The 25530-nt window shown below is 44.0% G+C and overlaps 1 protein-coding gene across 3 annotated transcripts in view; it reads left to right on the top strand.

The window, feature by feature from the left end:
- Positions 1-25530, top strand: part of TXNDC5 (thioredoxin domain containing 5) — a 39770-nt gene that overhangs the window by 9940 nt on the left and 4300 nt on the right. For all 3 annotated transcript variants that reach the window (XM_053313333.1, XM_053313335.1, XM_053313334.1), the window contains exons 4-8: positions 1615-1711; positions 4009-4124; positions 9788-9874; positions 10851-10994; positions 13031-13113. In XM_053313333.1, coding sequence (XP_053169308.1) covers positions 1615-1711; positions 4009-4124; positions 9788-9874; positions 10851-10994; positions 13031-13113 — 527 coding nt within the window. The remainder of the gene's footprint in view (positions 1-1614; positions 1712-4008; positions 4125-9787; positions 9875-10850; positions 10995-13030; positions 13114-25530) is intronic.

Below are 25530 nucleotides of genomic sequence, written 5' to 3'. Positions count from 1 at the left end.
TTTGTTTTAAACTCATTCCATTTGCATTGAAGGATTAAAATAGCTTACTTAGCATTTATTTTTGACTCTTTATTTCTGCACTGAACAAAATACAAACTGCCCCTGGAATGGTTTGGACAACTGATGGCCCATTATGCATGGGGAGTGTGTATGTGCAACTTCTCCCCACATGGTCACATGAGAGGAATGTCTGACTCCCTCTCAGTCACACGATTTTTTGGCCATGTCGGGGTGGTGACAGCTTTCTAGATGGGCTGGGAGGTGCTGTGCGTACTACATAAGATGGACTGATGATTGTCCAAACCAGCCCCTTGTTATATGTGGGCTAATTGAGGGAACTTGAGCTCCTGTCCTACCTCCCAGAGCTGCTGCTGGTTCTTCTGGTTGTCATCCAGACTAATGAAGCACTGGCACTAAGTGAGGGCAGGGTGGTTTTCACTCATCTTCCATTCCCTCTAAAGCGCACTGTGCTTCCTGAAAATATATCGCTAAGCCTTGAATGACTTTCAGGGACATATTTTTGGGAGGCGCAGTGAGGAAAGGGGAGATCAACAAAAATCACCCAGTGTTACATTAGTTTGCATTGGTTTGGATGTCAGCTACTGACAATATTGTCTTGCCTTTTTTTTTGCAAGATGACTGCTTCTGGCTTGTTACTATAGAAAAAAGACATTATTATTTTTCTATGAGATGCACATGTGAAGAAATTAAATCTTGGATAGCTGATCTAAGTTCTTTTATATTTAAGGTTTTTTTTTGCTATAGATAGTAAGTCAACTTAAAAGAAATAGACTGAAGATGATAGCAATTGATTGTAAGGGGGCCTTTTTTATTTATTGCTTCATGTACTGTATTAAATAATACAGGAAGGCCTCAGTATTCGTGGGGGGTTCCATTCTCCACAATTACCACAGATACGGAAACTGCGAATACTGAATCATTGGGGCAATGGGATTAGGTTCCTGGAGGGGGGGGATGTCTTAAAAATGGGTAAAATGGCCCTAGAAACGGGGGGGGGGATTGGCTTCTGCGGGTACCCAGAGGTCCAGCAATAGCCCCAAGAGTCTCAATTCCACCATTTTTTGGCAGAAAATAGTGGTTTAATTTTTTTTCCTTTTAAAATGAGCCACAAAATGGTTCCTGTGTACAAAATGGCAACCAGAAATGACCTCCAAGGTCATTTCCAGCCACCCCCGGATCGATCTGCAGATACATGAATTTAAAAACAAACAAACATACAAACCCTCACACACACATATACCGATGTCAGGTGTCAATTATCCTACTGCGGATACGCGAAACCACAGATACTGGATCCGCAAGGTTCTCCTGTATGAGACCAGGCTTTGTATTGAATTGTATGTAATCAAGCTGGATTGGTGGTTGTTTTGTTTGATGCAATGGCCTATAGCTACACATATCAAATAAAATTTGCTTACTTACTAGAAATAGACTTTTATCCAAAAATGTTAATACTGATTGTCCTATTTAGTTATGCATATGACCATAATTTATATCTATAGTTTTATTATGCAAGCAGCCACATATAAGCAATTGTCTCTTGATACATAATAAAGTTGATCTTGTAATTTTAAAACATTTTTTGTTTGATAGGAACAAGAATCTGAATTGGAGCCTCCAAAAGCCCCTGAATCAAAACAGGGCCTGTATGAGCTCACGGCTGCTAATTTCAAAATGCATGTAGCAGAAGGTAATTTGATAGTTAATGCTACAAGTTCTGGTACTAATTGTAGCAGTTTTGGATCATGCAGTGAGTGTGGCCCACGTGGCAAGGGTGGTGAGCCCGAATTGAAGAGACCCAAGTAGGTTCAAGACTTGGACCTACCTTCCCCGCCAGACAAGCAAGGAGCTCCTCTTTGGCGCACCATCACACACCCACATGATCCATACCTCTCCCGGCAGTGCAAATTGCTGGAGGCCAGGAAAACGAGTCCTGGCCTCCAGGAATCCCATAATGAGCCACACAATGAGTGTGGTGCATTGGTGGATTACACCATAAGTCGGGCACTCTAGGCGCCTGACTCTTCATGTACTCAGGCTGCGTGAGGCTGAGGGCTCATTCGCACCCTCTAATCCCGGTTAAGGCCATGGCTAAAAGTCAGGCTAGTGGGGGCAGAAGCACCGGGATCGGGAGCAATCCCGGTGCTCCACACGAGCAGCCCAACCCAGCCTGGGCTTTCATAGCCTGGGTTGGGCTGCTCATGTGAATAGCCCCATTGTGTGGTTCTTCCAAGCTGCTCTCCTTCAGCCCAGGGTCACTGGTCTGTGAAGTAGGAGTAATAGTGCCCCACCCCACAGGATTTTGTGGAGTATATAAAAAAGCCAACAGACATTTTGGAAGCAAAGTGCTCTATATCCAAATATAAAAAGAATAGTTATTTTGTGACAGTGTTTTGAGGAGTAAGTTGTTAGTGTGGAGGGGGGAATGCTTTCTTGCTTTATGTATGATCTCCATTGAAGATGCATACCTTTCTTACTTACTGTAAAGTATATGCTGATTGAAAATAATTATTAGTGTGGTGTTTTTTCTGATAGTTTTGAATATAAGAACAGCCCTGCTGGATCAGGCCCAAGGCCTATCTAGTCCAGCATCCTTTTCCCCACAGTGGTTCACCAGATGCCTCTGGGAAGCCCACAGTGGAGCGGTATAGGCATGCCTCCTCTTCTGCTGTTGCTCCCCTGCAACTGCCATTTGCAGGCAACCTGCCACTGAACCTGGAGGTAGCCTATAACCATCAAGACTGGTAGTCATTTGTAGACTTGTCCTCCATTAATTAAGCTCTCCTTAGAGCCATCCAAACTAGTGGCCATCACTGCATCCTAATAATATGCTAATAATAATATTTGGCATTTCTATAGAACTAGCTGACCTGGCGCAGAGCATCTGCACCCCTAGTCCTCCCCTGGTGGCCGGCCATTTGCCGGGCTGCCACTTCTCCCCCCGCCCCATGGCCCACTTCTCTCTCTCCCCCCCACAGCTGGTCATTCACCGGGCTTCTCTCCCCCCGCACCCGGCGGCCAGCCATTTGCCACTCCGCCACTTCTCCTCCCTTGGTGGCTGGCCATTCCCGTTGCTAATCATCAGCTCGCTTATGAACTCTCGTGAGAGCTGCCACGCATGGGATTAGCAATGGGTACATCTAGGAGAATTAAATATATAGATACTTAGAATGTTTAAAGTGTTTCAAGTACAGTCTCAATAATCCTCATGACAGTCTATAAATATTAGGGTCAACGTCATCTTCCTATTGCAGGCCTTGGTGGGTGAGGAAGGCTAAGAAATTATACTTTGTCTAAGGCCACCTAGTGAGTTCATGTTTTAGAGGGAAGGTTTCAACTGGAAACTTCCTAGTCATGGCTCAGCCTCTCATGCCCTATTCACACTTTATGTTCAATACATGTACAAACTGTCTACAGTGTATGCGTGTAAAGATCCAAATGCACATGCAGTTATTCACATGTTGAATGCACATACAGAAGTACGCTTCCTCTCTACCTGTATTTGAGAGGTTCTGTGTCATTTTAAAACCAATGCATGTACAGTCATTCACACAAAAGCATGTACATGTGTACAGGCACCTGAATGTATGTACAGCATAATTTTGAATAGGGCTTCAGTCACTTTGCTAAACCAGCTTTCCAGGCAAAACCTGCTGAGTAGTGGAGAGGGGGTTAAGAGGTCAGGAAAGATTACCCAATCCTCACAAAGATTTCTAAGTGGTTAGGGTGGAAGATGTATGGAATTTAAGTAATGAGTGTTTCTTGTACTAGGCTGGGGTGAAGTGACTGGAAGGAGTGAGGGAAGTCCAGGTACTTATGCAGAGTACAAAAGTGCCAACCCTTGAAAATAAAAATACAGTTGTGGCAAAACACCGAACTCTACTTCCCGGTGATGCCCATCTGCATAAAGATGGATGCTTGGTCATCACTAAGTGAACAGAGATAAGAGAACTGAGCCTACTTTTTCTTTTTCTTTTTTTTTTACAGGCAATCACTTTATCAAATTCTTTGCCCCTTGGTGTGGCCATTGCAAGGCATTGGCTCCAACCTGGGAACAGCTGGGTCTGCTTCTTGAAAATTCTGAAACTGTCAAGATTGGCAAGGTAGCTGGGACTTGTTAAAACAGAACACGCATTACTTTGGCAATCACATTTTTGGAGGAGAATGTATTATAGTGCTTCATAAACTGCAATTAACTTTGTTTACTCTCTGTTAGAAATGTCCTTCTAACATCTAGCTGGTTTTTTAAGTTGCTTCTGCCTTGTGTGTTTGAGAGAACCCTGCCCACAGTGAATTGACCACTCCACTTTCCTATACCTGTGTTGCATGGCAGTTTGAGCAATGGGCTAGCAATGAGCAAACTTACTTACCTGGAAGGAATTCTTATTCTTCCTGGGCAAGTGCCTGAGTAGTTAATAGGAAGATAGCTATACCAGACCCTTTTTGCTGGAAAGAAGGAAAAGGCAGGTCCCTACAGCATATTTCTATGTATTTTATTCATTGTCGTAGAAGTATGCTATAGGGACCTGTCCTTTCCTTTTTTAAAGTAACAAGGGTCTGGTATAGCTATCTTCCTATTAACTACTTGGGTGCATGCCCAAGAAGAATAAGAATATGTTTCTTTCCATCTTTAGGCAGATGCATGTGGATGTTGGAATAACTTCAACTTACTCTACGGACAGGAGTGCAGTTGTGTCATTGTTGGCTTTCTGGAAAGATTGTCTTCCAGTCTTAATGTGCACCCAATGTGCACAGTCTTAATGTGCACCATCACTTTTAAACAAAACAGGGTCCAGAGCAGTGTTTCCTCTAACAGGAATTCCCAGATCTTGTGGACTGCAGCTCCCATAATCCCCAGCCAAAGGCCATTGCACCTCGGGATGCCGGGAGTTGTGGTGAACAACCCCTGGCAGTCTCTGTTAGAGGGAACACTGGTCCAGAGTCAGTAGTGTGCAGTAGTAGAGGTCAAACTACATGTTACACTCAAGTGTGTGTAAGGAAGCCTCACCACTGTTTATCAAACCAAAACAGCTTTGGAAGGAGGCTGTTTTGAGCAGAGAAGGGGATGGAGAAGAAAGCAATGCTTACCCTGCTGGCCATTTTGCATCCCTTCTTATTTACTCCTCCACCCCCATGAGATTCCAGATGCAGGATTGCAAGGATAGATGCTCACCTGGAACCCACCTGGGGGGAGGGGGGAAGCACTGGGAATAGAAAAACATCCTGTAGGGAAAGTAAGCACTCCTTGCTGCCCTGCAGCTTCTCCATTCAAAACAGTCCTGTCTTTCATTTTTCAAAAACAGAATTCCACAAACATAGCATTCAGATGTTCTCACGTGTGCTTATGTATGGCATGCAGTCCACATCTCTTTTCTGTTTTTCTTCCAAGGCTAGGCTGTGTTCCACCTGGGCCATCATTATGTGGTTCTACACCTTCTTTCATTGGCATACTATGGTTGCTACCTGAGGTTGCTACACTGCATGAATCTTTTATTTATGTAGTGCATTTATATACTACTAAACACAAGCATCTCATGGTGGTTTACAATTGGTTAAAAACCACTATAAACAATAAAATCAACAATTAAAACAGATGATTAAAATAAAAATAAATTTTATCACCATGCCATGGGTAGCAGCTCGTAACTTTCTGGATGTCATGCAATGCAATTTAGAAACTTTCTTCACTTGGGGAGGGTACACAGATCAAACGGAGGAGGTCTGCAACTGGCATGTAAGCTGCAAACTCTGACCTTATTAAACTTCTCATTAATTTTAAAATTGAAAGAGAGGTTATTATACTTCAGCATTTGGATTCTCTGCATATCATAATCCAGTTCTGGCAGCTGATTTGCAAAAGTGCCACTATTATGATATAAACTTGTCTCCCAGTAAATTGTGTTTGAAGATGGAAGATATTTCCATTTTTCAAACTGCTTTCCCCCCATACCCTACTTCTATTAAAATATTGTAGGGAATGTTTTTGTCACAGTACTTCACAGTGACTTTAGCTGTTTCAGTTTTGTTATTTAAGTGATATATTAATTCATTATCTCAGTTTTACTCCTGGTAGCTGGTAGTGTTCTTTTCATTCTTGACTCTCCTACACATTCTTTAGTTTATGTCCCTTGTCATTTCTTTTCCTTGGTCAGTTGTCTTGTTTATCATTTTTCAGTTAAAAAAAATCAGGCATTCTACATTATCCTCTTTCTGAGCCTTTTTATTCCTTGCTCTCTCAGAAGCCAGGATGACTCCAGTTGACCCTGCTGTCCCTGAAGTTCTCATAATCTTTTCCTTCTCCCCCATCCTGAAAGGCATGGTGGTGGATCCATCAGTCCTCAACCTCTTGCTGGCACCAATTTCTCTTTCCATTCTTTCTCTAGTTTTAAAGTTCATTATGTTCTTTTCTTTCCTTCATTTAATGTACAGATTTCAATTATTTATTGCCCTCCTTGCTAACCTTTCCTTTCTTCTACATTTAGTGACTTCAATAATCACATTGACTCACATTTTTAATTTCAGTCTTTTCTTTTGGTTGAACCCTCTTTTCCCATACTTCCAGTCATTCTGTTTAGATTTTGTAATTTCTTCCTGCTGCTTTGCTTTTTATCTTGATTTCATTCCATTTCCTCATTGAGATCATTATCTTGTTCCAACTACTTTGCTTCTGATTCTGTTCTTTTTCCTTCTTTTGATCAGTATTTTGTTTGTTCTAATTTCTTGTATTCAGTTTCTTCTCCTCCCTGAATTTACACATCTTTTAAATATTTTAATTCTTCCAAGCCTGATCAGCTTCACTTCTGCCTAATCTTCATCCTTTCTTTCCCATTCTCCTGATTGTACTGCTGTATCTTTTTGTTCTGCACTTTAGACTCCTGTTTCTTTGTGCATTCTTCGGGCTCACTCCTCAGTCTTGGTTATTTCCCTTATAGCGTTATTCAGAGCTATTGAGCATCTTTTAGTACAAACCAGATTTCATTGGCTGCCATCTTGACTAAATTTACTCAGGGAAGTCCCACTGAAATTGAAAGGACACGTTAGGAACAAGCTAAATTGTTCTTTTAATTTCATTGGGATTTCCTTGAATAAGTTTAGTCAGGATGTCAGCCACCCCTTATAAATTCATGGTTTCATCCTATTCTTCTGCTTTATTTTTTTGCTAAGTAGATGTACTTCTACCATACTCTATCTTCCTCTTCTTGTCCTGTGTTTGCTATTTTAATTGTGTTCTTCATCCTTCTCTTCTGCCTGTTCATCAGTTTCTCTTGATAGTTTTCCCCATTTTTTAATCTTTAATCTTTAATGTTTATGTTTTTCATTCTTCATTATATTCTTCTTCTTCTGATTGATTGATTGATTGATTGTCAGACTTGTATACAGTTCTTCCTTTCATTAAAAAAATAAATCCCAAGATGGTTTATACTTATACTTCTGGTTTTAATATTCTTGCTACTTTTCCATCCTTCCTCCTTCTCTTTTTCTCAAGTTTCTGCTTCTGATGTTGCTTTTCTTCTTCATTCCTCTTTATCTATTTTTGTTTTGTTTTGTTTTAGCAAGAAATGCTTCTTTTCTCTGCATCCAAGTTTTCAATCTTTCCCTTTCTTCTGGTTGTATCCCTTCTTGTTTTAAATATGTTGCTATTCCCCAATTCTTTAAAACAACCACCCCTCTTTAGATCCTTACCTCCTCCCTAACTCTCACTCTTTTTCTTTATTCTACCGAATGACATATCCCAATACCTCAATTTTCTTTCTTTTAGTTCCCTTTCATACTGAACTTCAGTTTCTTCATTCTACTGAGATTGTTCTAAGTAAAATGTCTAATGTTCTTCTGTATGAAAAGGTATAAGGGATCTTATCTATTCTCATTGTTCTAGATTTTTCCTGTCCTTTTGATGCAGTTGACCACATTCTTCTTTTTGGTTCTCTGCCCTTCTCTTAATTTTAATTATATTGGCCTTTCTTTCATGAATTGTTCTATTAAAGTTCCCATTCATGGTTTTGTTTCCTCTCTCTATTTGTGTCCCCAGGGCTCATCTCGTGGCTCCCTTCTTTTGACTCTTTATACTCTTGCTTTTGGTAATTCCGTTTCCATTTTTGACCTGCACTGTCCTTGCTGTGTGATTTCTCCAGCTCTGTCTATTTCCCTCCTTCTCTCCCTCTGTTTTTACCAAGAACATAAGAAGAACCATGTTACATCAGAGTGTGTGTCCATTTAGTCCAGCGTCCTGTTTCCAGCCAACCAGATACCAATAGGAAGTCTGTATGCAGGGTGTGAAGCAGCAGCCTATTCCGGCTGCGGCTCCCCAACAAATAGTATTCCGAGGCATACTGCCTTTGAATATTGATCTGTCTGTAGCTATCTTACAGCTGTTTCTGCTTGGATGTTGGATCGTTATCTCAGAACATAGAATGTATTGTATTTCCCCCTAAATCTTCATTTTCATCTTCTCTTTCAGTCAGCAACCTCATTCTTCTCAGCAAGTTAAGAGCTTGGCCGTTATCTTTGATCCTCCTTTCTCTTGCTTGGCTCACATTACTGTTCTAGCTGAGGTCTGTTGATTCTGTCTTTATATTACTTTTAAAATGTGTCCTTTCTTACCCGCTGAAGCTACTAAATCCTTATTCAGATACTCGCTATATCCCTTGCTGATTGTTATTGTAATGTTTTGCTTACCATTCTTCCTATTAATATATGGTCTCTCTTCTTAAGTTTTTGGCTAACTTATTATTTGTTTCTTTGCACTATAGCCATCATACATTTCTTATTTTTCTCTGCATTGGCTTTGTCTGTCCCATATTAAGTTTAAGCTTCTTTAGACTTTTCTCTTTATGATCTTACCCCCTTTTTTATCCATAGCTTTCCTTCTTTTCTCCTCAACTCCCTCCCCCCATTTATCAAATATTAATCTTTTTACTAAATGTCCACTCCCTTTTGCTTATCTGCATGCATTTTTTCTCCTGGCCTCCTCCATATGAAACTTCTTTCCAGTAGATATTCTGAGTTGTCAAATTGTGCTACTTCAATAAATTATTAAAATATGAATGTTAAAATATGACTCCTTTCCCCCCTCACATTTCCCTCATGGTGATGTTCCATGTTGATTACTTAGATTCTTTCCTTATTGTTAATTATTGGACAGGACTTACTCTAATTCGTTTTCCTTCCTTTCACCCAGCAAGTGCAAAGTTTTTGCCCTCCATCCAAGTTGCCTTCCCTTTTGTTTCATGTTTTTAGATATGATTTTGCATTTTGTTTTTGTGCAGTGCCTAGTACAGGCCTTGACATCTTCTTTGGATCTAGGAGCCAACTCCAAAATAGGAGCCACACAATGGACACTTGATACAATTATCAGACTTAATGACAGACATTGGGGATGTGACGAGAAGACCATAAATGGGCTTCTCTTTGTCCCCTTTACGAGTCATGTACTTAGACTAGAAACAGGGCTGCCTGGAACAAATAAAGGTGCTATTAAATAATTTTACCTCTGAACATCCTGGTCTAGGTGCCACAGTTAAATTTCTGGGCTCCCTGGTGCTTGCAATTTGTCAACCTCATATATGTTAGGGTATTTTTTTTTTAATGAATAACAAATTGTGATGGTAAACTACTTAGCTTCTTCGCTTGTGCCTTTGCGGTGTGTTCTTAAATATTTTAAAGTAGCTACTTTAGATCTATGCCTGTCGTCAGTTTAGAGAGACCTTAATGGTGTGAGATCTTTTACTTGGTACGTGTGTATTATTTTAATTATGCCATAATTTAGGTGGACTGCACACAACATAATGAAATCTGCTCAGCAAACCAAGTGCGTGGCTATCCAACCCTCCTTTGGTTTAGAGATGGAGAAAAGGTGAGTGGCGAGTTTGGCGAGATGATCCTTAAGCCTATCTTAGACCTTTAATTCTGTGGCTGAAAAACCTGATGATCTAGTTGGTGCAATTAAATTTTTCTATAACGGGGCATATGAGCTGCAAACTGCCACGCAGGACAAATGATCCTTTGCTTGTTGATCTTGCCTAGTGCTGGGAAAAAAGTCCAAATTCCATTTCACCACCATTTTTTTCAAAGAAAAGGTGAAAGGTTATCACAGTACTACTGTCAAACAAGGCTGATAAGGGAAAGTTGTGCAGGACACTGTAGCATTGAGTCTTTAAGGATCCTCTTCACAAAGAGATATTCATGAGGATCATGGAAGAGGATAATCGTTCTCTCCAGGTCAGTTCAGAGCAACTCACCTGTTCCTTGGCACTTCCTTGTCTCTGTAACATCAGGCCCTCTTTCCATCCTTTCTTTGCCTCATGGTGGACAACATGATGGGCAGTGCCCATCATTTTGGGGAAAAATGGAAAGAAACAATGGAAGAAACGCTGCACTGCTGTCGAAAAGCAGTTTTGAGACATTCCACAGCAGTCCCGCCGTGATACACCATCAGGCTGCCTTTTAAGTTCCTCACAGCCTGGGAAGCTCCCTAATGTTGACGGACCACTGCCTGTCATGTCAGCCACTGTTTTGACATAACAGAAATCTCTTCCATCTGCTGCTGCCACCAAACTATTCTCCCTTACAAAGCTTTGCCCTTGGTAGCTACCTAGATTTGCTTAGTGTGATCCTGGCATGGACCCAACTTCCTTTGATTGCTGTGTGATTTACTTGTATAGCTCAGTTGGAATTCCCCGTCTATGGAATTTGGTGAGCCAAGTAAATGGACTGATGGGATGCTATAAATTTGGTATATGTGTGCCACACTAGCTGTTTAGTGCAATAGTTGTTTTTTAAATGGGACTTCAGAAAATGTTTGCTAAATAATTCACATACTTTGATTATAGGCCGACCAGTATAAAGGAAAGAGAGATTTAGACTCCTTAAAGGAATATATTGATTCTCAGCTTAAAAACTCCAAAGAAGATCCAGATGATCCTAAGCCGACCGAACCCCCATTACCGCCTATTGAAGTAGCTTCTGAAGAAGAGGTAGGTGCTAAATTCTCTCTCCCCCCCGCCCCCCCCCCATTAAAACTTCTAGTGTCTTAGGTGCCAAAGCTCTTCCAAGGTTCTGGTTGAAGCCCTGTCTGTAAAACTTGTCAAAATTTGCAAGACTCTTTTAGAATGAAGCTGGCATTGGGGGTTCTGTTGCAGCAGTTGGTGGAAGGGTGAATTGATTACTGTTCTAGATTTTATACTAATCTTATACTTTAGTCTCCTTTCTGAACATAATGGTTCTTGCTCTTCATACTTCTTATTTAAAGAAACTTTTTGTATAGTTAATAGAGGATGTGCACTTCCTATTGGATAGTATATTTCCTGCTGCCTCTTTCTCAATTCATCATCCTTGTGACATCACACATTGTTGTCAGGACAAAGGTAGTAACAAAGCAGATTCTGTCTTGAACAACGATGGAGCAAGGAGACTCAGAACAAAAGGTCAGGAAAAACAATAAATCAGGAGGTGCTAAAGGAAATGTGAAGCAGGAGATATTGATACTGCTGTATTTTGTATGTAGTCCCCATGCTGTTTAACATCTATATGAAATCCCTGGGAGAGGTCATCCAGGGACTTGGACTGAGTTGTCAGCAATATGCATATAACACTCGGTTTTATCTCTCCTTATCACCTGATCCTAGGGAGGCAGTGGATGTCCTGAATTGGGGGTTGGGGGCAGTGATGGGTTGGATGTGAGCTACTAAACTAAGATTGAATCTGGGCAAGATGGAGACAATCGGGATGAGGGCACACGACTGGTTCTGGTTCTGGATAGGGTTGCACTCTCCTTAAAAGAGCAAGTGCCCAGCTTGGGGTTATTACAGGACCTGGCTCTGCTTTTGAAAGCTCAGGTGGAGGCGGTGGTCAGGGGTGCCTTTGCACAGCTTTGGCTAGTGTGCCAGCTGCATCCCATTCTTGAGAAGGCAAATCTGCCAAAGTCATGACCATAACCATGCCTTAGTCACATCATGGCTGGATTACAGCAACACGCTCTACGTGGGGCTGCCCTTGAAGAATATTCGGAAACTGCTGCTAGTGCAAAATGCGGCAGCTAGGATTTTATCGGGAGCTACCTGCTGGGATCATATTACATCCATTTTGAAAGAGTTGCATTGGCTGCCAATTTGTTTCCAGCTCCTATTCAAGGTGCTGGTTTTGACTTAACAGTTTAACAGACTTTAAGCCCTTAACAGTTTGGACCCAAGATACTTGAGGGATTGCCTGTTCCCAAGGTTTCCTGCCTGCTTGACAAGATCATCTGAGGGGGCTCTGCTTCACATGCCAACAAGGAGAGGGCTTCAGCTGTTGTGTATGCAGAGCAGGACCTTCTCAGTTATGGCTCCCAGACTTTGGAATTCTCTCCCAGTGGGCATCTGCCCCGCAGTTTCCATCACAGTTTTTAGAAAGCAAGCAAAATCTTGGCTTTTTACCAAGACTTTTATATGAGTGTTGTTTTTGTTGCTGCTGGTCTGTATTTTATGGTCTCATTGTGTATGTTTTTTAAACTTTTAATTATATTTGTATTTTTATATTCCAATTTAATATTTTTATTATGTAACTGTTTTATGGTCTTATATTGCTTTAAATGTTTTGCAAACTGCCTTGAGATTTAATGAAAGGCGTTATAAAAATGTAACAATAAATACATATTTTCAAGGGGTGCAGCACAGATTGCTGGGCCAATGGCAGTAAAAACATTAATTCGCACTTTTGTGGTTATAGGTGCATATGTCTTTGGGATTTTGTACTTTTCCAGAAAACTAGTAGTTCTCCTACTAAAAGAATGCCGTGTTGGGGTGGGGGAGAAATCTACACATGCAGTATTTGGGGATATGTACATTTGACACTCTTCCTCTGGGCATATGCACTCCTTTCTTAATACAGCAAAACAGCAGTGGCTTTAAAGCAGTAGGCATGTTGCATTTCTTTTGAAAAGTGCTAAAAAGGACTGACATGCTTAGCACTATGTGAAGTGATTTCCTTTGATTTGACTCTGACTCCCCCCCCCCCTTTTTTTTTTAAATAGGGCAAGGTCCTTTCCCTCTCTGAAAAAGACTTTGATCAACATGTTTCTAAAGGGATTACCTTCATCAAATTCTATGCTCCATGGTAAGAAGTTTACAGAGGAAGTATTTTCAATACTGGTGTCTAGCTTTCTATTCTTTTTTTTTTAATTGCAGTGCGCTTGTTCTGCCTGTTCACATCAGCCTTTGGTATTGGATTATGGCGCACTCATTACCTGTGTGCAGCATTTATCCAGAAGTAAATTACCTGAGAACATTTTTCCCCTGCCTCCATCTCCTGCTTGACATGAGATAGTTCCCAATCGTAGACTCTTCGCTTGGTTGTAATAGCTGCCTAGTTCTGGTATGTCTAATGGATTGACAGCATGATTCCTAGTACAGTACTACAGCTTCATGCCACTGGCTACTCAGATTAATGATCTGCTGGTTAAACTTGTTGGATTGAGGACTCCTTTATATATTACCTTTTCCTTTGGGTTCAGATTTGTGAGACCACACAGTCTCATATGTTCAGTTCTTCTAGACATTTTCTCCCAAATGTGCATGGATGGGAAGCATCCTCTTTTATGCACATATATACTGTGTTTTAGAATTGGTTCTAGGATACAACATGTAACAGATAAAGCAGCCCTGAGAGGTCAAGACTGGGCATGAAACTTCAGCTGAGTATGTATACCTGACATGTCCCCTGCTGATCCCTGTGTGTATTTGTACGGGAGTATTTGTAGGATGAGGAAAGTGAGCAGTAGTCATTGTAGCAGAAGAACAGCATCAAAAGGATGCTGGTCAGCATCCAAACTAACCCTGCACCGATGCACCAGGGCTTTCCATCACGTGATAGGGAAAATTCAGTGATTCCCTCTTCCCCTGCAGATTCCAGTGCTTCCCAAAACCCAAACCTCAAGAAAATAGTTTTAGGAGGCATAGATGGCTGCAGAAGGAAACGGGGATCATAGAAAACCAACCTTTCTGCCACCATTTGGTGGGAAAATCTGGTGTGTTGGTATAGGCTGAGGTTGGATATCAATCACTTATATTTTGGAGGGGGAAAATCATAGCAAACACAATGCCATCTGTGTGAGTCCAGAAACTACATATTGCCTTTTTCATCCTTTCAAGTCCAGCTCCCCATTCTCACTTTACTACAGCTCCTTGGTGCATTTTATTCTTTTTTTTTTTTTAACCCCTCTTTTTACATGTGTCCAAACATTGCTGTGCTCATTCTCATATTCATTCCCAAACCTCTATGCTGACGTTTTTAATCTCATGGCTTCAACTAGATTGTAAGAATCTCAGGACACATGAGTGTATGATGTGTACCAGTTGTGCTGTAAAATATTATCCTACCTGAAGAAGCATTAGAAATCTTTCTTCTGCTGTTCGTACTACATGGAAGCCCAGAGAAAGAAGAACATTTTGTTTGGGGGGCATCAAAAGTGGTCTGGCCTAATTAGAGAGTTAGAAAAAGCATACAGCTCTACAACCAATGCTACAACAGAGAGGACAGGTTCACACATGCGCATAAATCACTTGATGACTCAGGCCAAACTCAACATGATGTGGGAACCCAACATCTTTTTGTTCTTGAAAAGCAGCTTCTGGGGTGGAGTGGGATTTGGTTTGGGGCCATAGTGTGGGAGAAGGAGAAGATAGGTCTAACCCTTTCTTCACCCTGTGCCCTTCATTGATCTCCCAAGTCACAGTTAGCAATGGAGGGGAAAGCTTACAGGCATTCCCCTTTGTGGTTAATAGAAACTTGTGGGGGATGGAGGGAGATTATTTATGTCATGGAATCAACATGGAGAAAAGGATTAGATTGTGCCACATCCTCAATACAAATCGGGTCCCTACAGCTGCATTTTGAAACAAAAAATACATCAGGAGGTCCACATTACATCTTGTTTGGTCATTTCAGTTAAATGTGTGAGGTGACTCAGTTGAAAAGCCTTGTGCTTGCTGTAGTGCAATTTTGTTAGCTTTCTATCCCACCTTACCACTGGCACGCTCAAAGGGCCTCACAGAATTAACATTGCACTATAAAAGATTGCATTGTTAGATCTGTAATAGCTTATTGTAGTGATGGTCAAGCTTGAGGGAGGACTAGGCCTCAATTAGAGTAACTGCTTGGAAGGTGGGCCTCTCCAGATAAGGAAGAAAGCCCAGGAGAATCAAATCCCCGTGACCCAATCCAGAGTGAGGGGCAGGGTTTACTAGACAACAGCCTATTAGGGATGTGCATGGAACCGTTTGGAGGCCCCTTTGAAGACCACCAATCTGGTTCAAAAGTCAGTTCGAAGGTGGGGGAAAATAGCTTTAAGAAGTGGGGGAGGGTGATCTTACCCCCCCTCCACCGCCACATTTCCCCCGCCAGCGCTGCGTGCAAAACTGGTCCAACAAGGCAGCAGCATACCTCCCTGCCAGCCTGGTGCATCGCAGACCGGAAGTGCATGGTGCGCGTGCACATGTCATGCTTGCTCATGCGCACATCACGATGTATGCATGTGTACTTCCAGCCACCTACAGTCCATGACACTGGACTGTCATGGACTGAGGTACACTGCCGCCATGTGGGGCCGGTTTTGCATGCAGCGCTGGCGGGGGAAAAGTGGTGAGGGGAGGGTAAGAGAACCCTCCCCAGTCCCTAAAGCTATTCCCCCCCCACCGCACTTCAAACTGGCAGTCGCTGGTTCCGTGCACATCCCTACAGCCTATAGAGAAGTAGGGGAGGGGCGTGGAGAGAGCAGTTCTTCCCTGGAGGCCTCAGAATGAGGTCTGATCAGCAACTACTGTAGGACAAAGAGAGTCTAACAGCCTTGGGCTGGGAATCAACTGGGAGTTCCTTAACTGGAAGAAAGTAGGAAGGATAGAGACCAGTTTAGCTAGATGCATCAGGGAATTTATTTTTAAGTGTTTGTAGTTTCTGGGGAAGGGTTTTACTTGAATGGAAGCAGTTATAGTTGATGCCTCTATAGTTTTCCTTATCATCCAGTTATTAATAAATCCTTCTTGTTGTTAAAGAGTGTCACTCCTTTTTGGGTCCTGCCCTAGTCACTCACTCCTGAAGGCCTAATACTGCTTAAGCCTTTCTTTAGGGAGACTTTACTTTCCTGGTATTCCCTTGGAAGGGTGAATCTGCTCATATTAAAAAGTGGATGGTGGCAACTTGCCCAGGACTCCTCACAGCTAGAGGAGGGATTTTGTATCCCGCCCCCGCCCCTTTTGATCACTACACTTATTCACACATATTTTAGTCATTAAGTACACATGCATATGTGAACCAGTCCAGAATCTTGATCAAAATCACTACACTTATTCACATATATTTTAGTCATTAAGTACACATGCATGTGTGAACCAGTCCAGAATCTTGATCAAAATCACTACACTTATTCACACATATTTTAGTCATTAAGTACACATGCATGTGTGAACCAGTCCAGAATCTTGATCAAAATCACTACACTTATTCACACATATTTTAGTAATTAAGTACACATGCATGTGTGAACCAGTCCAGAATCTTGATCAAAATCACTACACTTATTCACACATATTTTAGTCATTAAGTACACATGCATGTGTGAACCAGTCCAGAATCTTGATCAAAATCACTACACTTATTCACACATATTTTAGTCATTAAGTACACATGCATGTGTGAACCAGTCCAGGGTCTTGATCAAAATCGCCTGTGTGTTGACTTCATGGCTAAGTGTGGATGTGAACCTGAGACACTGCTTACTGCCCAGAACAGTTTAGTTCTTGTCCTATAGCACCTATGCTGGCCTTCCAAGTTATTTGGGTATAGAGGTGGGACTATTGGCTTGTCTGCAGCACTGCAGATGGAGGAGTCCTGGACTTTTGTTAGCATGTGGTGCATGAGCTTTCCTCTTGCCTTTAATCTATAAAGCCTGCTACAGCAGTTCAGAGTGCCAATTAACATTTCACACCTGCACATAGTTACATTTAGGTAGTGCTAGATGAAATTGGGCCAGCTTTATTCCTTTAAAAGGACAAGGATACCTGTGAAGGAAATACGGGAACTGTGGAATTCATTAAGCCTGTCTAGCAAACTGCCGGACAGAACTGCACTCCAAATATAGCTTCCACTCTCCCTACTTGGTTCTAAAAAGAGCATGCCACAAGGATGCTAAAAATCCAGAAGTGAGGGTTGTGTTAAAGATATTCTAAATGCCACCCAACCAATCAACTCTTTTTGGCCGCAGTTATTTCCATGAAAAGCTGTAGTTTGGACTAATGTTTACTACACAAATAGTCGGTATCCTATTCCTGGCTACCTAAATTGTGTACACAATTATAGTTCATTGTATACAAATTGACCTTTTTCTCTTCCATGTCAACTGTTTTATGTTTGACTAAGCAACCACTAGTGTGCTGCGGTCTACTTTTGCCCTTTACTTTGTTTTAAGTAAATATTAACGTTATGCTGCGTGACAAGCAGAAACTCATCCCAACTTAATAGTTTTCACTGTACGCTCAAAACTTTTTTTTTTTTAACCTTTTAAAGCACACACTGTATATAATAAGATATGCCTTTTGTTTTCTGCAACAGGGAACACATTTTCATCATTTTTTTAATACTGCCCTGAATCAAGTGTTGCCAAAGTAATTATGAATTTTATGTAACAGTGTGTGTGATCCATCCAAAATTAAGCAGTTCTGAATCCCATTGACTTGGGTGGGAGAGAGTTAAGCCCATCCAGCTATAAGGTTGTTTGCTGACACCTACATTATATTATAATGGGAAAGCATATTCACTTATCTAGAGGTTTACTGGCTTGGTTAGACACAAACTAACCAAAGTTGAGAATAATGCTTAACTCTTCCCAAGGAATGTAATGGAACATCATCAAGTGCTTAACTGTGGTGTGGTGTGGTATGGTATGGTATGGTATGGTATGGTATGGTATGGTATGATACAAATGGGCTGTTCTGTAGGAAGTAAATATGATTCAGGATGCAACTCCAGATCAGTACTTTGGCAAAGGATATTGGAACATTGCATGGCAAGTAGATTGGCAAACATAGGGACCCACTGCCTCACCCTCCCACAAGTTCTCAGGCATGCCTAGAGTGTTGCCAGGCTTGATGGCATTCCTATACCCCATATTTCTTTGCTTCTGACCTCCTCTATCTTTCTCAAAACCCCGACTCCCAGCGTGTGGGGAGGCAACTAGTCATTCTAATTTATGTGAATTCCTGGTGTCTTAGATAACAATAGGATTGCAATGGGCCAGGAAGGAACCATCTTAGTATTATAACTACTCATAGAATGGTCTATTAGAACAGAGGGCTAATTAATTAATTAATCACATTTATATCCTGCTCTTCCTCCAAGGAGCTCAGAGTGGTGCACAGGGTTATGTTTATCCTTACAACAACCTTGTGAGGTAGGTTAGGCTGAGAGATATGTGACTGGCCCAGAGTCACCCAGTGAGTTTCATGGCTGAATGGGGATTTGAACTAATGAAGTTCAAATCCTGGCTACTGGCTAGGTAAAACATATTGAGACAAACTGGTTCCTGCCCCCACATCAGCTTTAGAGAGTTTTAATGAGCAAGCACTTGCAGCAATGCCAAGGGTAGTTCAAGGTCTTTGAGTTTTGAGAGTCCCAGGATCAGTCTCCAGTGACTGATGTTGAAAATTACTGCCCCCATTCTAAGCACCTTGGCATGAAGAAGCCTGCACTTGCCCCTTGGTCTTTTGAGATGCCTGAAAAGGATCAAGTTCCTCGCGATTCTGAGATTAATCAAGCCTTTTAAAAAAAATTGTTTTTAAGGGTCGTTGCAGGGATGGATTTGCACTAGGGATGGGCCCGGACCGGTCCGGAGCTGGGTGGTTCGGTCCGGGGGTGGGGGGTACCTTTAAGAGCGGCGGGAGGGTTTACTTACCCCTCCCGCCGCTTTCCGCTGTGGCGCCCGTAATCCTCTGTGTAATTGGGGCAGCAGGACACCTCCCTGCCGCCCCTTCCCCGACGTTACTTGCAGAAAACCCCAGCAGTCCTTTGCGCGTGCGCGTGCACGTCACAGAGACGTGCGCGTGCTCGTCTCTGTGACGTGCGCATGCAAAGGACTGCTGGGGTTTTTTGCAAGTAACGTCGGGGAAGGGGCGGCAGGGAGGTGTCCTGCCGCCCCAATTACACAGAGGATTACGGGCGCCACAGCGGAAAGCGGCGGGAGGGGTAAGTAAACCCTCCCGCCGCTCTTAAAGGTACCCCCCACCCCAGTGCCAGACCGCAGTTGGCGGTTCCGTGCACACCCCTAATTTGCACCCAGCCATTCCCTGAAACCAATTTTTTTTTTTTACTATAAAGGGATTTTGCTTTTTGTGCTCAGTGTAGACTTCATTCCTCACCCTTCCATTTGGTTGCGCTGCTCCAACGGAATCCCCTTGTGCTGTATGCTGTAGCTTTAGTGGTATCCCTTTTTCTATCCCAAGTGCACTATAGAGAGTAGGGATGTGCACAAATCATTTCAGCGGGGCAAGGAGCGGTACCTTTAAGAATGAGTAAAACCGGTCCTTACCTGCTCCTTTGCTGTCCCACTGCATTTCCTGGTGCAGTGCTACGCTGCTCAAATGTCAGCGCATGGCCGCATCCATGTATGTCCCGCCATCGTGCACAAGTGGCTGGGTGCAGTGCTGCAGCTGTGCATGGACTTCTAAGCAGTGCAGTCTCGCACCAGGAAATATGGTGGGGCAGAGGAGAAGCAGGAAAGGACCGGCTTTACTCATGCTTAAAGCTATAGTGCGGCCCCTGATCCCCGCAGCCCCTGCTGGCTCCGTGACGGAACCAGCAGGGCTGCATTAGTGATCGACTGCGGGGAGAGTGGGCTAAGCTCTCCTGGCTACTGGCTAGGTAAAACATATTGAGACAGAGTGGTTCCTACCCCCACATCGGCTTTAGAGAGTTTCGAGAGCGGGCTAAGCCCGCTCTCCCCGCAGAACCCCCTCCGGCAGGTTTCACTGATCGTGAGACTTGCCTCCGTGAATCACCCAGTACAAGAGAAGGGATAAGAACAGCCCTGCTGGATCCAGCTCAAAGCCTATCTAGTCCAGCATCCTGTTCTTCAAGGTGGTCTCTGTCTTCTACACAAATGGGCTATGCGCCTGCGCAGAGACCTCGTCGGAATCTAACAAGCTCAATTCTCCTGCTTTGGGCAGGAAACCCGCCCCCAGCCTCTATATGTGGCTGTGCCACTCCTCATCCCCATAGTCTCTCTTCGTCTGTGCTTCAGTGAACATCATGGAGTGCAGCTCGGCAACGAGTAGGATCTGATCTGATCTGAATCTCCCTGATTTTTTGATTTCTTTCTTATTCTTTCTTTATTTCTCTGCGTAATAGCATTTTTTGTTCTGTGTGATTGTTTGTTGTGGTTTCCCCCCCTCTTTTGGAAGGGCTGGACAGAGCGTGGTGGCTGGCCGGCCTTCATTGCTTATGCTGGGCATGACAAACTTTTAAAAAATGTATTTGCTGCGAATCTAAGATCCCTTCCCCCGATACTCATACCGAGTGTCTCATGTGCATGGGGAAATCGCACATTGTCGAGATTTGTTTTCATTGCCAGAAATTCACAAAGCAGGCTCGCAAAAATAGGGCTTCTCACCTGCACGCAGACCTGTGGGATCTGGCTCTCCATTCTTCGGAAGCCTTGTTGCTGAAGCGGTCTGTAAAGATGGCTTCATCAGTACAATCAGAGCATGTGGTTTCTGCTCCTGCGGAGACCGAAAACCTGGCCTCGAAGATGGTCTCTGCGTCTTCTGCCATTCAACCATCAACAACTTCAAGTGAACCCACACATTTGGAAGATCTTCCTCAGCGTCCGGCGCTTGTGGTACCTAAGTCCTCCCTGGTACCAAAGTTGAAAAAGAAGAAACTGAAATTACATCAAGACTTGCCGGTGGGTCATCACCGCCCTCCTATACCGAAAAAGGAGAAGGCAGAAGCGGTTCCTGCATCAGCTGCCCCGTGGCTAAGAAGAATAAAGTGGCTTCGGAGCATACCGTGCAAAGATCGTTGGTGTCGACATGGCCTAGCTCGCCTGTGGTGATGGAATTGTTCGACGTGACCCACGATCGAACTAGGTCGAGTAGAGAACTTTCGGTGGTGATGGAGGAACCAGGATATGTTTTGTCGGAGGAGGCGTATTTCCCAACCAGGCCTGCAGAAGACACTTCATGGCTGCCTAGGTGAAGGTCACCCCCTCGGGGCCAAAAAGAACGCTCCTCAACTGGGACCATCGTGACCAATCTTTTCCGGATCGATACTGGGCAGCGGAATATCGCTCCCCCTTGAGCGCAGTTGATCCTTCTTATGACACATGGAACCGGGACTCTGGATAGTGCGATTGGTACTAAACAGACTACCGGTCTGACTATTCTGACTATGCTCGTCCCCACTATGGGTCCCACTACTCAGAGGATCCCACATATGGGAAGCCCTTGACAATAAGGGGTTGGCGAGAACCCCCCTCACATTTGGAAGGGAGGCCACGTTCCCACTCACCGCAGCGCTCCCTGAGGGACCGTACAGAGCATCGCAAACCGCCCCCTTCAGTTCCGGTGATACCTCAGGCTGCCTTGCCTTCCCATGTGCCACCTACAGAACTTTTTGTTTCAGTACCAGACATTCAGGGTAGCAAACCGGGCTCCCCTTTGGGTTCGACGTCCATGGCACAGGACTCTTTGGCTCAGCTGGAGCCTGAATATGAGAGCGATGCTAGCTCGCAGGACTCTGAGGCTGTTTCTCTGGGATCATCCCTGCTCAACATTTAGTCGGACTTGAAGCCGGTTTCCCCGTCGGAGGACCTCAAACTATACACAGCGTATGTGATGTGAATGGCTTCAGCCCTGGGTGTGAACCTGGGTAACCAGCAAAAAAAAGAGAGGTGGCTTCGTTGTTCAGCCTTATTGATTCCAAGGCCAAGATACCAGCCGCTTTGCCACTGAACCGGGATCACTGGAAGAAGCTGACAATGCTTTCCCAGCCTAACAGGCATCTAGAAAATTTCTATAGGGTGCGGTTGGATGATGATACATCTTTTTCGAAGAACCACCCCACACTGAATTCGAGCGTCGTGGAGGCGTCCTTACAATGGACCAGAGGTCACAGCCAGTCGGCACCAAGTGACAAAGAGGGCAGAAAATTGGATTCTTTCTGGAGGTGACTTTACTCTGCCGCAGCCCTACATTTGAGGGTGGCCAATTATCAGGCTTATAACGCCTGATATAATCATTTTTTTGTGGGAGAAGGTGAGTCCCTTTTTGGATCTCTTCCCACAGGATAAGAGGGATCTGGCAAAATCGTTTGCCCACGAGGCCATTCCAGTGGCCAAACAAGAACTTTATTCACCCCAGCATTTGGTGGAATGCAAATGCTGGAATGCGTCGTCAAGGTGATGGCTACATCTGTGGCTCTCAGACGACACACATGGCTGCGTTCATCAGGGCTGCATTATGAGGCACGTGCGAGGGTTGAGGACTTGCCCTTTGAGGTCTCTAGCCTGTTTTCTGAGCAGACTGATGACACGCTCCAGAAAGTCTAGAAGTTGAGGAGCACGGCACGTTCCATGTCCTACGCTTCTCCAGCTACCAAGATGCAAAAGACTGGTAAGTGGTTGCCTTATCAATCGCAGAAGGCCCCTTCAAGACATCAGTCACCTTCAGAACATTCCTTTCGGGCCAACAAGTCCCAGGCACGATACAAGTTGAGCAACCAGCCTGGTAAGCAGGCCTTTCAGAAGCAGTGCCTGAGTACCTTCCAAAAGAAACAATAACTTGGGGTGCTTCAGCACTCACCTGGCCCCATTCTCGGTGGGCTGCGACAAAGTGACTACGGACCAGTGAGTCCTTACAATTGTATGTTTGGGCTATACCCTTGAGGAGTAACCAGAGTTGTGGTGACTCCTTGCACCCTGGAGTTGGACCACGAGGTCGCTGCTCTCTTGGAAAAGGATGCGATTGAGAAAGTCGCCCACCTTGACAGCCCTGGGTTCTATTCCTGGTACTTTCTTGTGCCAAAGCCAGACAGTGGTCAGCGCCCTATTCTAGATCTCAGGGCCCTGAACAAATATTTGGTCTACAAAAAGTTCTGAATGCTTTCGGTACCAGCCATTATGACCATCCTGGAAAAGAACATGTGGATGGTTTCCCTGGACTTAAAAGATGCGTACTATCGTGTTTCAATACGCCCTCAGCATCAACGCTTCCTGCGGTTTCAGATCGGGGGGATCCCCTATCAATTCAAGGCCTTGCTGTTTGGCCTCATGACCGCACTGAGGGTCTTTTAAAAATATCTGGCCCCAGTGGTGGCGTTTCTGCAGGAACAAGGTTTGCAGGTGCTGCCGTATCTAGACAATTGGCTCATCGTGGCGAGCACCAGGCGTGCGGTCCTGGACACTCTTGAGATCGTGGTAGATACCCTGCAAGAGCTGGGTTTCCAGATAAACTTCAAAAAATCTCAGTTGGAACCCACCCGTCAAATTCAGTTCATTGGGCTGATTTTCGACATGACCTTGGAAAAGGTCTTCCTTCCGATGGGTTGCATAGTTACTCTCTAGAGGCTGGCGGCCATTTTCCTAGCAGTGGCCCACAGACTATGCATTCCATACAGTGCTTGTTAGGTCACATGGCATCGAGTACATAGTACTACCTCAAGCCCATCTTCAGATGTGCGTCATTCAGAGATGGTTTTTAGATGTGTTCGATCCCCTTCGGGATCCAGGCCATCTAGAGCGCACGCCCCCACCCATGGGTACGGGCAACGGCAGAGTGGTGGACGGAGTTTCGGCACCTGAGTGTTGGTACCCCCTTTCAGGCCCCTCAATCCTGTTGGGTGCTCACAACAGACGCATTGGTGCTTGATTGGGGGGCACACCTGGAAGGACTTCATCTGCGTGAACATTGGTCCCCCAAGGAGAGGACTCGGCACATCAATTTTTGGAGCTGTTGGCCATTTTCAATGCTCTCAAAGACTTCTTGCCCATGATTGGGGGTCACACAGTGACAATACAAACAGACACTACAACGGCAAAAGCCTACGCCAACCGGCAAGGTGGCACGTCGTCAAGGAGCTTTCTGTTTCTGTCTCTGGACCTTTGGCATTGGTGTGTGGCACATGCGTTGACATCTCAGATGGTTCACATACAAGGTTCCCTGAATGTTCAGGTGGACACTCTGAGCAGGATGACAGTGGTCTCCCATGAGTGGGCATTGCATCAGGGTGTTTTGAGGGACATATTTGTAACTTAGGGGGTCCCAACTCTAGACCTATTTGCATCCAGGGACAATACACAATGTGCTCTCTACTGTTCCAGGAGGGGAGAGGGTGAGGGTTCTCTGGGCAATGCCTTCGTCCTGTCTTGGACGGGCCCTCTTCTGTATGTGTTCCCCCCGTTCCCCCTAATTCCGAGAGTCCTGCGCAAACTGAGGGTGGATTGGGCCTGGGCAATCCTGATAGCCCCGTGGTGACCCAGGAGGCCTTGGTTTCCAACCCTGCAGCACTTGGTGATGGACTGGAAATGCCTACCTGTCCTGCCAGACCTGCTGTCTCAGGAACAGGGATGGGTGCTCCACCCAGATGTTTGGTTCCTCCATCTGACATCATGGAAGGTCCTGCCGACTTCCCGTTGAGACTTAAGGAAGTTCTGGTTCCTGCTAGAAAGCAGTCCACACAGATGTCATATGAGCACGTGGACTTGTTTCACTTCCTTTGCTTCCCTACATGGGTTTGATGCATTTAATCCATCTGTACAAGATATACAGTGGTCCCTCGACTTACAAACTACTCGACATAAGTATTTTTCGAGTTACAAACGGCAGTTTTAGATCCGGTTTTAGATGCGGTTTTTTCGACTTACAAATTTTTAGATGGGGTTTCCTCGACTTACAAATTTTTAGATGGGGTTTCCACGACTTACAAATTTTACATGCGGTTTCCTTGACTTGCCTGCCTGTTTACTGCCTGTTTATTCTTGAAAAGAAATGTTCCTGTGCAGTTTGCAAGCCTTACTGGGGGTCTGGGTCTTTTTTCTAGGCTCCGGAACGCATTAATCCGTTCCCAATGCATTCCTATGGGAAACCGCTTTTCGACTTACGAATTTTTCGACTTACAAATGTGCATTCGGAACGGATTAATTTCGTAAGTAGAGGGACCACTGTATGTAACTATCTATTGTCCCTTAAGGAATCTGGTTTAAAGCTTTTATCCCTTGAGGTGTATTTGGCTGCCATTGTGGCACGTTCCCCCTCTTCATGGTTTAAAGATCCAGTGGAAAAAAGTTTTATGAAAGGTTTAACACACATGTACCCAGACGATCCGGTTATGTCACCGGCTTGGGAACTGTCAGTAGTCTTGGCTGGTCTGCTATGGCTGCCATTTGAGCCAGTATATATTTGTATTCATGAGAAGGGATGTTTATTTTTGGAAATAAGTGGTATGGAAGAGGATTGTTTGAAGTGGACCCAAGTGAATGCTTTGTATTGC

This window comes from Hemicordylus capensis, chromosome 4 (genome assembly GCF_027244095.1).
Source record: "Hemicordylus capensis ecotype Gifberg chromosome 4, rHemCap1.1.pri, whole genome shotgun sequence".
In the NCBI taxonomy this organism is placed as follows: domain Eukaryota; kingdom Metazoa; phylum Chordata; class Lepidosauria; order Squamata; family Cordylidae; genus Hemicordylus; species Hemicordylus capensis.
Note: the sequence above shows the minus strand (reverse complement) of the source record. Positions and strands in the feature narration are given on the sequence as shown.